We start from the raw sequence: 16,594 nt of genomic DNA, 5'->3' as shown, positions 1-16,594 counted from the left end.
AAGTCAATGAAAACAAGAAGTTCCATGGAAATTTCCAGTATTTGAAGCAGTGGTGTTGTATGAGACAATTGCTATTTTTGAACAATCCTGCAACGGTTGACTAGTTTGTATAATTTTCAGTTCATGGTTACTTACTTCATTCCCTTCTAATTCAAAAAACTCAAACTTCATTGAAATTCTGTATTGAGTGGGAGCAACCACCTGCCACACACAGTTTTTGTTTGGAGGATATTCTTTGGGCCATCCTGGTGTGGTTATAGTCCCATTTAGCTTTGTCAGAAGTCCCCCACAAGCCGCTGTAATGTAAAATGAAAAGGAAGAGCCTCACTTATTTGCAGACTCCCCTGAAACCACATTTTGTTATTAACAGAAACATATTAAGTAAGAGATTCAGCCCTCTCAGACATTATTTGTATTACAGTAGCATCCAGAGATACCAATAACGATCAGGGCTCCATTGTACTATGATACGAACACAAAGAAAGAATAGTCCTTGACTTCAACATCTTACAATCTAATTTAAGACATTTGAGTGCACTGAAACACTACACAACACTTTATCACATTCACCCTTTTTTCTCTCACCCAGTTCCATATACTCCCACAATCCTCCCAGCTCCTGTCTCTTCATCTGTATTTCCCAGGCTCCATGGGATGCATCACTCTCTGCTTCCCTCACCCCTTCTCCTGAACACACTTTGTCCCTGATGCAGAATCTGAAAGGGTGAAAGATTTCAGCTGTCCTTTCAGCATACGTTATATAAATGTGCCTTCTCCTTACCAAAGGGTCTCTTCCCCCAGGGATTTTAATGATCTGAATGATGGGATGGATTGCACCCTCAGGATTTTCGCAGATGACACTAGGCTGGGGGGAGAGGTAGATACACTGGAGGGTAGGAATAGGGTCCAGAGTGACCTAGACAAATTGGAGGATTGGGCCAAAACAAATCTGATGAGGTTCAACAAGGACAAGTGCAGAGTCCTGCACTTCAGATGAAAGAATCCCAAGCACTGCTACAGGCTGGGGACCAACTGGCTAAGTCTTTTCTGCAGAAAAGGACCTGGGAATTACAGTGGATGAGAAGCTAGATATGAGTCAACAGTGTACCCTTGTTGCCAAGAAGGCTAACGGCATACTGGGATGTGTTAAAGTAGGAGTATTGCCAACAGATCGAGGGAAGTGATTATTCCCCTCTATTCAGCAACAGTATGGCCACATCTGGAGTATTGCATCGAGTTCTGGGCCCCTTGCTATAGAAAGAATGTGGACAAATTGGAGCGAGTCCAGCAGAGGGCAACAACAATTTGGGGGATGGGGCAACAACGATTAGGGGGATTTATGAGGAGAGGCTGAGGAAACTGGGCTTATTTAGTCTGAAGAAAAGAAGAGTGAGGGGGGATTTGATAGCAGCCTTCAATTACCTGAAGGGGGGTTCCAAAGAGGATGGAGCTAGGCTGTTCTCAGTGGTGGCAGATGACAGAACAAGGAGCGATGGTCTCAAGTTGCAGTGGGGGAAGTCCAAGTTGGATATTAGGAAAAACTATTTAGCTAGGAAGGTGGTAAAGCACTGGAATGCTAGGGAAGTGGTGGAATCTCCATCCTTAGAGGTTTTTAAGGCCTGGCTTGACAAAGCCCTGCATGGGATGATTTAGTTGGGGTTGGTTCTGCTTTGAGCATGGGGTTGGACTAGATGACCTCCTGAGGTCTCTTCCAACCCTAATCTATGATTCTACGGTGCCCAGGTATTACTCATGTACAAAGGTTACTTTTGTTAAAAATGCAGTTGTTCAAATAATATGGTGAAAAATTCAGAACATATCTGGGAATAAACTATCCAAATTCTGTTCTACACTCTCTCAGTCTTGGCAATATACTGAATACAGACAGTTTCATTGCTTCACCTTTTTTCAGAAGAATTTCTGCTAATCTCATTAGTCATTCATTATTCTCCCGTTTAAAAAATTCAATCACCCAACCAGGCAGCAGAACTTTACCATCTGACCAAATATACACCACAAATAGAAAGGAGTAACTAAATTTTCCGCCTGAGGGCCAAACTCCTATTTCAAAAAAGTCAACTCAAAGGGCATGAGCAATATTTTGAAGGCAGATTCTTTACCTTGCTTCACTCCATTTGTGAAACACAGACATTGCTAAGGGACCAGAAACCACCTATATGTATCCCCGCCCTGCAACCCAGCATGAGGGTATAGAACCAGCATATCAGCTCCTAGTGGTGCAGAAGGTGAGTTGAAAGCTGGATGTTGGCTGGAACATACTGCACTCTGGTTATTTCCATCTGGTTTACAGAGCCTTGGGGACCATGGCCAGTTGGCACAAGTGATACAGATCCCTAAGCTGCTCTAACAAGAATGAGGGAGCTGTAAGTGGCTGTTCATCCTCAAGTTCTCCTTTCTTTCCCCTCTCCTGGATTACCCTGCTTGGCTGTGTCGGGAAGGAGGCAATGGAGTAGCCAGAGTTAGTCTCCTACCTTCTCTGAAATACAGTCAGAGGGGAAGTTGTTGAGAAGGTACATCATGGAAAAGACAGCAACTCTCATCAGAGCTGCTCCTGGATCTGTATGGGAGCACTGGGAGGTAGTTTCTCCTGAACTGTCTGTTTTAGGGGGTTTTCTGCAAGACCTTCCTCTCTTCCCTAGTCTTTACTGATTGAGATAGGCACCCAGACCAAAAAAAAAAACACATTTTTTTACAATTGGATTGGGATACACCTATTCTGGCTTCCGGTATGAGTCAGCAGACAAGTCCTGCATCTCCATGCAGGATCCTGGAACCAGACAATGAGCTATGCATGTTCTCAGTATGCATGTCAATGAGCTATGCATACTGAGAATGTCTCATGCATTTCTAATACTATCTTTAAAATAAAGCTCAAGGAAACTAAATACAAAATACATAATGAATGTTACTGTCATAATTCTGGTTTAATCCCACAATATCGTAGAATTCAGAGATAATACCTACTAACTATATCTAAACAGAACCACGTCACTGGGCAATGTTCTCAGACCACTAACAATACTTAGGCAAAATAGATTAAATAAGGATGGTCTAAAATGTCTCATGTCTGAATTTACTGGTATTTGTGAATTAGCATATGATTATCGCTATTTGAATGACCGTAGTACTGAGCTTCATTTAGTGTGCATATATTCAATGTTATGGGCAACGAGATATCTTAATCCAATCCTAGTTTTGCAATATCTTCCATGTAAGGGCCTTTTTGATTTCTTCAGACGATTATTAAATCTAGTTTCTTTGCTTTTAATAAAAAGCTTTGATATCCGATAATATTTCAAACATGACTTTTTTAAATGAAACGATAAGTAAAAGGACACTTTAAAATAACAGTAGAAACCCATTGCAAATCATTAAATTTTGGCAAATGAGAGAGCAAGTCAACAAATGTAGTTATAAAAACAAGGATAACATATCACAAACTGGTATTTCATTCATTTGACAAGTGAAGCTTAGTTTTAATTACAATACATTGTAGCAATGTATATTTATGTATGTAGTAAATTTATGTCAGATAATTTTATAAGAATAATGAAGTCTTTGAAATATGAGATCTCACTGTGTTGCTATGCTGTTAAATCCTTCCTAATACACACACAGAAAATGCTCTTTTCTGAAGGCAAATTATGTAGTGTATGGATCAGTGAAGTGTGAATAAACAAGGTTCTACTGTATATAATTTTCCAGTTAACTAACAATAAAACTTGAACGGGATAAATTAGTAATTAATACTAAAATGGATAAAGACTATTATAGACAGACATTGTACAGTGGAGGATATTTTTCAAGCTATATGATAATACCTATACTCACTAATGCATAAGCTTTAGTACACAAAACATGGCTTTATAAAATGACATACCTATATTAGGACTTCTTTAAATTAGCAGCATACTGTACCTTCACAACTCTTTTTGTCAGGCCCAAGTTCATAGCCAGGATCACAAGCACACTGATAACTGCCCAAGGTATTCACGCACCGCTGTTCACAGCCCCCCTTGTCAGGTTTGGCACATTCATCTTCCTCTATGAAGACATAAAAGAATGGAAAAGGCATTAATTAAAAGTCTTTATCTTCCTCATCTCTAATTGTTGAACAGATTGATATTATCTGCAGCAAGTGGTGTGCATGCCATTGAACTTGTCTGTATAGCACATCATCTCTACTGACTGGAGCATTTTTAAAATCTTAAAGACCTGAAACCGGGTCAATAAAACGTTATGTTCTTCTTTTTCATTACAATAGCAACTGACAGCTACAGACCTAATTTATAAGCATTTTGTGGCCAGCATACAATGATTTAGGCAGCAGCAATCTAAAGGTTGTGTAAAGTACTGAGAGAATGATTGGAAATCCTCAGCAGGGTCACTTGAAGGGCACTTTTATCTCCAACAGAATGAATTTGTACATTATCCTGAATTCATACTCAAAACCAGATTAACAGAATCCTCAAATCCCAGTTTTCATTCTACTGATATTAAAGGAAACAAGATGCATCAGAAAAAAACGGAATACGGCATTATCTTTGCTAGCCGTGAAACATGCTCATAATATTCATGCTCAAATATGCCTGAGATGTAGTATTTAGCATTTCCTTGCACAGTGGCAAATATGAAGAATATTCTCATTTGAAATAAACACTGACAATTATCTTCTCCTCCCCCATATCTGTACAGAGTGAAAACTGATGGTAAGGGCAGATCATCACTAGCCCTTTGTGGCTGGGCAAGGGAATAAGGGGGAGTAGGTTACCTGTACCATGGGTTCCAGAGGGGAATCCAGGTCCACACAGCTTCTACATCCACACCCTGTGCATTTGTAGTCATTTACATGTGTGCAAAGTCAGTGTAAAAACACTGCCATTTTGATTGGTTAACATTTTACACCCAGTTTGCCTAGGTACTGATGACTGAATGAGAAAGAGGGAGTGAAAGGTAGTGGAAAATCAGGCACCTTGACTCTAATCAGAACAGAAACTAAAATAATATTAATTTTTTATTCTACCAATATTACATCCTTAATGCTCTTTGTAACAGAGCAGACAAACATTGTAATTCTTCTATATTTCAATACTATATGAGAGTCAATCCCCATATAATACATACCTTTAAAAAAGTTAGCAGCAAACCCTGCTTTGTTAACTGTTCCATCAGAAACAAACTTCATCCACAGGGTATTAGAGGTAGATCTAATATCTTCTGGCTTATCATAGCCACAGAAATGGCCAATCAAACGACTATTTTCACTGGTTCCATCTCGGACTTCTAAGTAGTCATAGGCACAGTTGTCATGTCTTTCGATCTGTAAATATACAGCAGTGCTCTGTTTAACCATGGACTAACACATAGCTAAATAAAATTCCTTAGTGTTAAATGGAATAGAAAATGTTCTTTCCTTTGGAAGTCCATATCTATTGTCAAAAAGAGTATAACAACTGTTGGGAGAAAAAAAAAAGATTCTTTATAGGTCTGCATGTTACTACACTCACTTTCATGAACAGAAGCAAAATCTGTTGAGATGTTGAAAAGATACAATAGCTTAATTGCAAAAAAAAATTCTGTCTAAATAGCTACAAAGCAAGGCCCCATGTACTCCACAGTAAGCTTGATCTAAACTCTATGAAAGACCTGGTTTCTGCACAATTTAGTGCAGAAGACTAGCAATGCAGTGGCAGTTTTTGACAAATGAAGTTTAAATTTTATTGAACTGAATATAAAAATGAACTATAATCAGGAAAGTATTATTTTTGTGTTCTTTAATTTGATGTTAAATTCAATTTATTTTATGCTGTCTCTTCATTTTCACTGTGGTGCAAAATTCTGCATTAATGCATTCACCCTGCATAACTACATTCTAGAATTTGATGTGGGAAGCTAGACGTACTGGCAGTGAATAGAGTTTTAGGCACCTAGACGGTGTGGGAGGCAGACTGGAATTACCCACATTTGCTGCTAAAAGGGTGAGCAGTGAAATAATTAATAGTAAAATGTCATCATTACATCTCTGAAGCTGTTAAGTTTCCTGTTTCACTTGGGAGACTCCTGATTTCAGGTGATGTCTCTTGACTATTCCAGGCAGCTGACTGAACCTTTGCCATATAATGGGAGAACCCTAGCTGGACTAGAAATACGTGGGTAGAGCATCTCATCCACACATCCTGCCAGAAGACCTCAGAGCATAGAGACTATTTTGTGTAGGTCTTAGGTTAGAATGCTTCACACTCCCTACCTAGTAGTGTGTGGAGCACCAGTCAGAGTGGGAGTTGCAGCAGAAGGTAAAGCAGCAGCAGGACCTGGAGATGAGCCTTACGATCTTATATGTCAGGAACTGCAGTTATTAGATCTCAGATAGACTCCCAAAGAAAGAGAGAGAGAGACAATCTTCCCCCTAATGCAACCAGAATTCTTACGGCTGCTTTACCTTAGATTACCCCATGGTTTTAGAATTATGGAATACATGGAATCCTGCCTATAAATAAATTAACTAAATCCAGCAGAATAAAATTATATCTCTGAGAAAACCGGTTATACAAATAAATGGCAGGATTTCTGTTTTAAAAGGAAATTTCTTAGATAAGGAGAAGGCTGAAATCAAATCTATTAACAGAACCACCCTTTTAAAAAAATACAAGCAAACTAAATCTCATCCCCAAATGGAATTTTTTGTAATATGGAATTAAACCTATTAATATATTCTATGACAGTTTTGCTGTTCATTCATTGGTTGCTGAAATACTATACCTGCTGTGTATTATGAGCAGAACTAAGAAGCTTTAGCTTAGTACATTAGGATTTCTGATTATTTTATGCTCAGTTTTGTTTATTTCATTTTTTTTAAGAAAAAAAATTGTCCCTCTTTTACAAAACTTGTCCATTTTCTTATCTAAGGCTCCAATACGGCATACACTTAAACATACATGTAATTTTCCCAGTGCAAGCAGTCCCATAAAAATGAGTGGGATTACTCACATGAGTAATGCTACAGGGGCTTTTGTGTTTCCAAGCTCAGGGCCTTAATTAATTACGAGATCCATCTAAACATTTTGATCATGAGTAGCATCAGAACCAGAGTTAGGATGGTGAGTAAGAAATATCATAACAACCTGGGGCACAATTATCGCTGTACTGACTTCAGTAGGAGTTTCAAGTGCACAACTAATGTTGTGGTCATGCATGTGTCTATCTGCGCACCAGTTTTTCAGAGGTTTAGAGAGTAAATTTTAAATGTACTTCACATTCCAATTTTTTGTTCAAGTTATTAAATTGAAAATTTTTTATTGTTAACAATTATAATCTGCAATTCTGCTAGCATTATTGTATTAACAGCAATAGAGTAAAAAGCTATTGCATTCAGACGTAGGGGCTCTTGACCTGTTTCAAAGCCCATTAAAATCAATAAAGGGTCTAACTGTATTATTTTTTGTCCACAGTTCATTTTTACAGGAACATAAGGTCATTCAGAAATTCAATTTTTTTTCTATGATAGAGGAACATTATTCCACTCTATAGGGGAGTTTGGAAAATATTTTTATGGGCCAAATTCAGCTCTAAATTACATGTGCCCAACTCTCATTGAAGTAAAACACAAGAATTTCCTTTCGGAGCATCACCTTTCATTTTTGGCAGAGGAAGAAAGATAAAAATCTATTTTGGGCAGTGGTAAGTTGCTAAACATCTAAGATTATAAAAATCAACCAACTTATAAAGTGTTATTGATTTACACCAAACATTCAAGTAAGGTGATCATTTGACTAATTTATTTTTAGTTCAATACCACTGCAAGTGGTTCCAATACTAATAATCTTCAGAGATTAACCTGAAATATAAACCAGAAGATAAATATAGTGTTTTTGGACAAGCAATAAGTAACTTTAAAACCCTTTGGCAACAAATAAAAAGAACTGGTTTGAACTGTGTTTTCCTTATCTGAGTCTCATATTTTAGGACATTATGGTGTTGTGTTATCTGGCAGCACTGCTATGCAAAGACCTGCTATGCTAAACTACAAAAGTCTGCTATGCTTCCCAGTATAGAGTTTGATCCAACACCTATTTAAAGTAATGGAATGACTCTCACTGGGCCCATAAACCTTGTTTATTGGAGGGTTCAGATGTCATTCTTTCAGATGACATGTGGGTGAAAAACATGCAAATTGTTATTAAATAAATAAAACATATTTTAATTTTTACAGCAAAAAAATGTAGCTGTGTTGGTAGCATCAGCAGCTGAAGGCTCCCGAAGAAAGTCAGGGCAGCATGACAGAACGAGGATGAAGGAAAGCCAGAGAAACCCTCTCGACAGAGGCAGCAGCAGTGGCCAGAATGGGGTCTCCAGGTTTAGGTGAGATTGCTTGAAGTGGCCATGGGGACCCAGAGAAAGTGGTTGGATATGGTCCAAAAGAGGTTACGACAGGTGGGAACTTGGCAGGACACTGACCCATCCTCCCAAACCAACCTATTCTATATTATCTCTTCCCCTCATGCCCAAATAGTGTCTCACAAGATGAGTTAGAGGAGGGTTCTTACCAGATCTAATGGTCTGGTGAGACAAGCAGGCCTCATCTTTATGAGCCACAGCTCAAGTCCAATTCACCTTTCTCATATTTAGGGATGCACAGAACTCCAACTTTCCTTCCCCATCTGGAGGTAACACGACTGGCAGAGCAGTCTAGATTCTTATTTTCAAAATTTTTACTGTCTCAGACAGTTTCTCAGAATTTATTTTTCAGTCCCAGAATAGTCAATAGCCTAGTGGTAGGGCTCTCACCTTAGATGTCGAAAATTCAGGTCCAAATCTTTGCTCTGCATGATTTGGACTAGCAACTTGGGACTCCCACATTGCAAGTGAGTGCCCTACCACTGGGCTATAAAGTCTCTCTCTCTCTCTCTCTCTTCTGACCAAATTATTTATATAAAGTAGAATATCTCCAGCTGGAGAGACACAGAGAGATTGCGAGAGAGACTGATTAAGTGGAGTTAAGGATGCTAATATTTATGCTGCTCTGCCTAAACATCACATAGTCCAATTCCTCTATCAGTGAGCTAAAGAAGAGCAGGTAATCCTACACTCTGCAGAAGCTGCAGTGCCCACAGCAGGCAAAACAAGATGACTCAGTGATAAAGTCTGAAGTTCTTGGCTTTTCTGGGGGTTTAATTATAGACTTGAGGTTATTTATAAAATTATTCCATTGCATTGTGTGCAATCAGAATTTCTGACACATAAAAGCACCTTTCAAAGGACAATCAAATAATTTTCTCACAAACACACTGTAGTAACTTCTGTCTGCCCTTTACTATTTTTGGACACAAGGACTTCTGATTTTTAAATCACTTTTCTGTTTTGCTGGGCAATGCACCAAGTATATAGAAATAAAGTGACACATTTGAACTCATATTTGAGATCATTTTGCTATCGTATTGTTAACTATTTAAGGATATTTGATACCTTTTGTCATTAACAACAGAACATTCCAAAATTTTCTTTTACGGATATATGTGCTGACTACAATAAACCCTTAACGCTCATGAATTAATACATTTGGGGGGAGTGGATTACAGCTCAGCCATAAGTATATCCAATATTGATTACATTTCTTTTTTTTATTTTATCTATTTCTTTGAAATCTTTTCCAAACACTTGCTATCTCTTGAGTTTTCAGCACAAGAGGAGGTAAAGCAAAAGAAGGAGTGACACCAAGTTATCAGTGGCTTAGTAAACTTTGCTGCCAATATAAGCTTAAAGTTGGACATTGCTTGTTTCATTTATATGCAGCAAAGAGATAATCTAATTTTTTGCTATTTCAGAGAAGACAAACTGATTCCTCATAGGTAGTAATAAAAATCAGAACCACTGCTCTATATTTTTGTTAGTATAGCTATTGCAGGAAAGGCATTCCTTGTCCATTAAACAAAGTAATCTTGTTTAACGTCAGATTTCAAAGAGCTGTCCTAATCAATCCTGATCCATTATAACAGACTCTCTGTATTTTGATATAGAAAGGGATTATTAAGAACTACAGAATTACTAAAAATACTGTCCATTTAAAACAATTTTCAACTCTGAGCCAGGACAGTGAAAGCCTAACTAGCATTCAAAATGATCCTTGGGCAGCGGAAGAGCTCATGCCCTTATGTGGTATGGGACATTAATTTAGGACTGACAAAAAGATATGAGACTGCAGGTAACACCTATGAAAGTCTTTTCTAATGTTTATAATATATGGTCATTACTGATGGTAAATGTTGCCACCGAGTCCTGATCTTCTGATAATTCCATGCCAGAACTCCCACTGATTTTCAAGGGTCATACATCACTTAATGGTTGCAAGACCAGGAACAACAGAGATGAAAGAGACAGATGCACAAGGGACTTGGGCACTGCAATGCTAAGAGTCACTTTTAGGCAAATAGGAAATCAAAGGAATACCACTGAGATCCACAAAACCTGAGTTAGGCACCTAAGCTCCCTATAAAATAAATGGAGGGAGATAGAGACTGAAGAATGCAGTCCACAAAAGCCAGCACAATGGGCTGGGAGCCACCTAAAATAGCCCGTAGGAAATGTAGATTGCAGTGGAACCAAAACTGGAATGTAGTCACCTAAATACAAGGCTTAGGCACCTAAATATCTTTGTTAATCTGAGCCATGGTTCCTAAATTCATACTCTAGTGAAATATTTAAACAAAAATTGTAGACAGAATGAGTATTACTAAACTTAGCTGTGAACTTCAAACCAGCACGTATAGTATATATAATGGGTTGTATGAAATATCAATTGCCTGTGTTAGGGACAAGCTTGCTGGCCTGTACCATTCAATAAAAATGTTTATAGAGATCCATTACAGATATGTTAAATTTGAAAAATATGGGCTTTAAGACCATTTTATGAATTTGGCTTTTTAAAAAATACAGTACTTGATTCTGCATAATAAAAACAGAAAATAGTGGTTTCTTTCCAGAAAGGCATTCCTTTTTTGTAGCAATTAGATTGAGAAAAGAAATAACAGCTCTATTATTTAATAGAATCCTAAAGCAGTCTTGCAAAACAGGATTATGCATTTGTCAAAAGAAACTATTGTCAGTATTTAACACATTCCAATTCAAATAGCACAGATAACATAAAACCCCTTTAATCTTCTTGAAAATTTCTGCAACAGGAAAGGTCCCAAGGAAAGGAAACTTCAGCAGTAGACTTTTTTTTCTTTTCTTTTTTTTGTTGGGGGGGGAGAGTTTTCTTTGTTTCTTCATTGGTTTAATGAGGATTCCCTTAAATGGCACTGTCAGTTATCCACTAGATGGTTTGCTGAATCAGTTAAATGGCTTTACCTCAAATGCCTGAAAGGTTAATCCGACATTGTAGTTCTCTGACACTGTTATTTTCCACACACATTCCTTCATTGGTCTGTAGTCATCAGGATAATTAGGAGACTGTATCTGGCCTTCGTTTTTGTGGATCTCACCTCCACAGATTGCTGATGAAAGCATAAAACTCAATCTAAGTATATTTTCAGGACTGACATTTTCCCCTCTTCTTGAACTGTCATATTTTGTGTGGTGATGAAATTATACAAGAAAAAATGTACACACTTTAAAAAGGTCAAATTGCTGAAATCAAGCTTGGTTGTATAAACTACTGCACATTTTCAGTTTACACAGAGTATTTAATGTTTTTAATAATGCAGTACCTTTAACACTGGAGAAGACTCCAGAATCATTGACATTTATGATTTGTGACTGCTTTAAAAGGCATTAAAATTGTCACAAAATAATATCACTTTTTATATGCTTTTAGGGTTATGTAAAATACATTTCCCATCAATAACCATGTCCATATGTAGTTTATTAGCCTCAGTAAAACAGAATATTGAGACAGAAACTTCATCCTCTACATCTATGAATTTTTACCTACAAACTACGCTCTGAGCCTGGAAACACATACATTTTGAGTTCAGTGAAAAAACTCACATGAGTAAGGTTACTCAAATGCATAAGTGTTTTCAGGATTGGGGCCTACCCTCATATACTAAACATCTGTGGGCTCCATTTAAATCACACTCTTTTCTACTCAACGGTATTAAACTGGGCTACACTGATTTTCAAGAAGGTGTCTGTTAACGTTCTCCTTTACGTAAACTACAATACATGCAGGAATAGAACCAGATTTTGCGAAAGAAGGTGGGGAAGTATGGAATTAAAAGTATAGAACAAAACATTAAATACATTTTCTCTTCAGCGCTGCCTCTTAAACAAGGTATCCAACAAGAAATGTGCAAAACTCCCCGCTCCCGAAACTTCCCATGAGAAAAAGATAGCCACATTAAATTTCCAAAGTGTCATTAACAAAATGGACTCAACACACCTGAACTAAAGGAAAATGGAAACTTCCCTGTGTTTGGTAAGCTCTGTGGAGAAATGTAGGTATGTGCTAAAGAACAGATCTCAAAATCTATTGAAAACGTTTAAGAGAGTTTCCAACTCCCATTTAATTGAGAATTTAAAAATGTGCATGATATACTTATGATCACCATTACTGATGCTATTAGAAAGGATGACGTCTGTAATGTGATCATATCAGCAATTTCAAAATTACACATCTATGAAGTTGATGGCCCATACCAAAACTGTTTTCTTAAAAAGTAAGAAACTAATTTCAGAGGAAGTTAATTTAAGTCTTTATCAATGCCCACATTTGTCAAGATATTAATGTGTTTCTTGTTCATCTTTATCCATCTGCTTAAGTCATCTTTAATATTCACAGGGACTTGCCTTCATAAACTGCTGCAAAACCTTTTCCTACCCAATTGCTGCTGCTGCGGAACTCTATCCACATTCGGCTGTCAGTAGAAGTGAGTACTTCTGGCAGTTTGTCACCACAGAACCTGCCTAAAAACAAGCAACGAATAAGCATACTTTATGTGCTCTTTCCGGCCCAAACCGTACAAGCACTTACGCGTGGGTTTAACTTTATAAACAGGCTTGGAAGGATTCGATTTTTATCAATAAATGCTGATTTCACCATACACACAAATCAACAAAAATATTTCCATTGATAATAATAGATATGTACAGATAGGCAAAGTAAGAAAAAATGTTCCTTGAGAACTCATTAGAGTTTGATTTAACAATATTTACTTTGTACATTTTGACATGTGATGTTGACAAGGTTTAATGGTTATAAATGTTTTACTTTTTAAATCTCAACAGCTACTGTCATTAAATAATTATTGCCTGACCCCACCCCATACTTTCCAACCATGACAATTTAAATTCAGTAAAAATGCTTTAAAATACATTGTAGAGAGATAGAGAGATTTTATTATAATTTTGTTGGTGCTATTTTTCACAATTCCCAGGCTCCTTTAGTACTATGAGACCACATGTAAAAGTTTCAGAGGGATTGAGGGGCAAGAGGGTGTTCCTCTTTCTAACCACAATGAGTCAAATGATATCATACTTTAAGCCTGTCACTGATCTGGAATTGAGCATTATGCATCCTGGACTTCATACTGGAATAATGTCAGCAAAAGTCAAGGAAGAATTCCAATTTTGTGGGAGAAAAAATGCTAATGCTTCTCAGTATATATATATATATATATATATATATATATTTAACTTTAAAAATGACAGCTTTTTGAAGTAGATGGGATTAGTAGGTAGACTGCAGGTATGGCGGACAAAGACACATAATATATCTAATTTATCATATGGATCTGCACTTTATCACATGGACATGAATACCACTACTATATTTGTGGAAGCATGCAATATATTTCTCAAATTCCACAGAATAGCTCAGGCCTAAATTGTATTAGTTAAAAAGGCCAAAAATATATAATCTCAGTTTTTTTCCAGTTTAACAACTCTGTTGCTGTTTGCCTACACTCTACTGAAATACAGCCTGAAGCAATAAATACCCATGCCCACCCTTTTCTTGAAAAAGGATGTTCATGCTACATACCCTACCTATCCCAGCATGCCACGGCCTGAGCATGGCATGATGGAGTTTCAAATCTTCCAAGCTACACCTCTATCTTTTTTTAAAGAAAAGGGTGTCTCATGGGCTGCATTATTGACTTGCAAGAAGATATTGGTGTGTTGAATGTCCATTACTCAAACTGAAAGTTCTCCTCTCGTAACCACAACAGAAAAACTAGAGCCCAAGCTGATGAGTAGGACTCTACAGCTGGTGTTCTAGTCACAGCAAGTCAATTACCAATTATGCAGACTGGCAGTGCTTGTGCCACTGACTACTTCCCCAAAAAATTATTACTAAAGTTCTACCATCAAATCTAAAGCAACCTCGTTTTTTAAACACAGAAATACCGCAGGAGCAGTTATTTTAAGTACACACATACTCATCTGTCATGCTCAGATTCAAGCATCTGCTTAATAACGTCTTGCTCCACTGAGATGAAAGTTTATTTCCTTTTCTGTTTGTTTGTATTTGTTTGTTTTCTGAAGGGGGAATTTTTATTTATTTTATTTATTTATATCTCCTGAGAATTTTGCAGCTTTTCAAAGGCTTGCAAAGTTATTGTGAATAGCAAACAAGGAGTTCAATTTCTGCATGCAAACTATACATCGAACAAGAGCAGAGTGGGGAAACAGTTTCATACCAAGCAGAGGTGATTTTCTCCAGTAGCCATCTCTTACTTCAATATAGTCATACCAGCAGAGACTGCTCTTGTACAGGTCCATTGTAGTAAAGTTTAAAACAATCTGCAATGCAGAGGAGAATAGCATGCCATATAATTCACTTTGTTGTAGTTAGCACTAGAATATAGACCGCCCAAACAATATGCTGTGAAACCGAAGTCATAGTGATCACCCTTAAAGTCTTGCCAATTGCCTAGATAGTTAAATAGCTACTCCTTTGGCAGCATCCAAGTTATTTCCTATAGTAAGTATAAGAGAACCCTACAGGTTCTGCTGTAACTTTGTGTAAGGTAAACTGGCAGGCTTCAGGTTGACCACTTTAGCTTAACAGTTCCAGGGTGTTTTTACTAAGAAATCCGAATGTGAAAGTGACAATACAGTAAAATGTTGTTCTAACATCATCACAAGACATTATTGGATGTTATTTCATCCCAAGCCGTGCTCCATTCAGGGAATAGGACTTGGGTCATTTCTAACATCCATGGGTATAAATGTTATTTATGGACATAAAATCACCACTGTTCTCTTTCCCTTACTACTTTGAGAACTTGCTCTACATTCCAAAAAATATAGGGTGTGCTTTCAGTGTGATGGCGTGCCCTGTGTTGGAAACAAGACCATTTAAAAAAAATTGGATACACTGTTACTTTTCGAACAAACCCTAAATAAACGTATAGCAATATCAGAATTTGGTGTATACATGAAACTTCAGAACTTGCAGTCTCTGACTCACGCTGAAAAGAACTGAGTACATCCATAAATACACACACATTTTTTTAGTTAATGACACAAGCATTGCTGGAGGAGTGTTCAGAATAATGCATCAGAGCATCCCATTTTCTCCAGACTTATTATAGCCAATACTATCATAGCATGTAGCTTTTCAACTGGAATAGAGTTAACTGAGGCCACACATTCACAATGGCCACAGGTTGGTTCCTAGCTCACTAGCACTGCCTTAGCAATCTGGCCCACTCTATGAGAAGCTAAGTATATCTCTCTTGTAGTGGTGACATTGCTGTGAAATAATGGTTGTAAACATGTAAAGCATTAGGAGCTTAAAAATACATATTACTGTAATCCATTGCTAAGGTCAAAGTTAATACATTTTGGTTTCACTTGGAACTTATTTTTGTATCCTGAAATTAACATACTTTGTAAGGGGGATAAAGGCGAGATAAAGGTAACAATGATTCTTACAACCAGGTCAGATTTAAGAGAACGTCAGCAAAACAAGAAGATAAAGCATCACTCATTTCAAGTTTAGTCTGTAAAACAGTTTCTAGAATTCATAGGCTTTCATTAGCTTTCATTTTCCTTCTTTGCTCTTATTCCTTTTTTGAATCTAGGAAGTTTGGTCCCGAACATTCAAACTAACCCTGGAAACAGCTCTGCATATGGTTAACTCTTCACGATTTCAGTGGAAGCTACACTACATGTAAAGAAGGGTAAAATTGGACCTAGTGGACAATGGGGAAAGCAGCACACTTTACTTTCTTGCAACAGCGTTTTGTTGAAGAGATCAAAAGTCTTTTAAAAACAATTCCTCACTGTACGGTACCAAATATTCAATAAAAAGACTGAGCCGAAGCACACTTGCACTACAACAGAGAAAGTCATTACAGACCCTGTGCGACAGACCGTTCTTGCATGTGCCGTGTGACTTTAATACTGAGTCCTCAAATTTTAAATATGCTGCTAGAGAGGAAACATTTACTACTGAGCACTAATTTAGATTTCACACTACTACAATATATTCCCATGGCAGCCACGTACCAGCTGCATTTGTCATTTAAAACCGTCAGGGAATCTCTCTTACTCCAACTGTGATAAGAAAAAAATAACACTTTAATCTGAACAATGGACCCAAATAGTCACTTAAAGGTTTATTTTCATTGCT

The 16,594-nt window shown here is 37.4% G+C and overlaps 1 protein-coding gene across 2 annotated transcripts in view; it reads right to left on the bottom strand.

Moving 5' to 3' along the window:
- TLL1 (tolloid like 1) overlaps nucleotides 1-16,594 on the bottom strand; it is a 192,994-nt gene that overhangs the window by 34,951 nt on the left and 141,449 nt on the right. The window contains exons 10-15 of one of the 2 annotated variants that reach the window (XM_073341559.1): nucleotides 14,655-14,757; nucleotides 12,805-12,921; nucleotides 11,365-11,510; nucleotides 5,146-5,341; nucleotides 3,940-4,065; nucleotides 136-296 (exon numbers count right to left, since the gene is read on the bottom strand). In XM_073341559.1, the coding sequence (XP_073197660.1) occupies nucleotides 136-296; nucleotides 3,940-4,065; nucleotides 5,146-5,341; nucleotides 11,365-11,510; nucleotides 12,805-12,921; nucleotides 14,655-14,757 (849 nt within the window). The remainder of the gene's footprint in view (nucleotides 1-135; nucleotides 297-3,939; nucleotides 4,066-5,145; nucleotides 5,342-11,364; nucleotides 11,511-12,804; nucleotides 12,922-14,654; nucleotides 14,758-16,594) is intronic. The other variant, XM_073341558.1, reaches the window with a different exon arrangement.

This window comes from Lepidochelys kempii, chromosome 4 (genome assembly GCF_965140265.1).
Source record: "Lepidochelys kempii isolate rLepKem1 chromosome 4, rLepKem1.hap2, whole genome shotgun sequence".
Classification (NCBI taxonomy): Eukaryota; Metazoa; Chordata; order Testudines; family Cheloniidae; genus Lepidochelys; species Lepidochelys kempii.
This window is presented reverse-complemented; position numbering and strand designations above follow the sequence as displayed.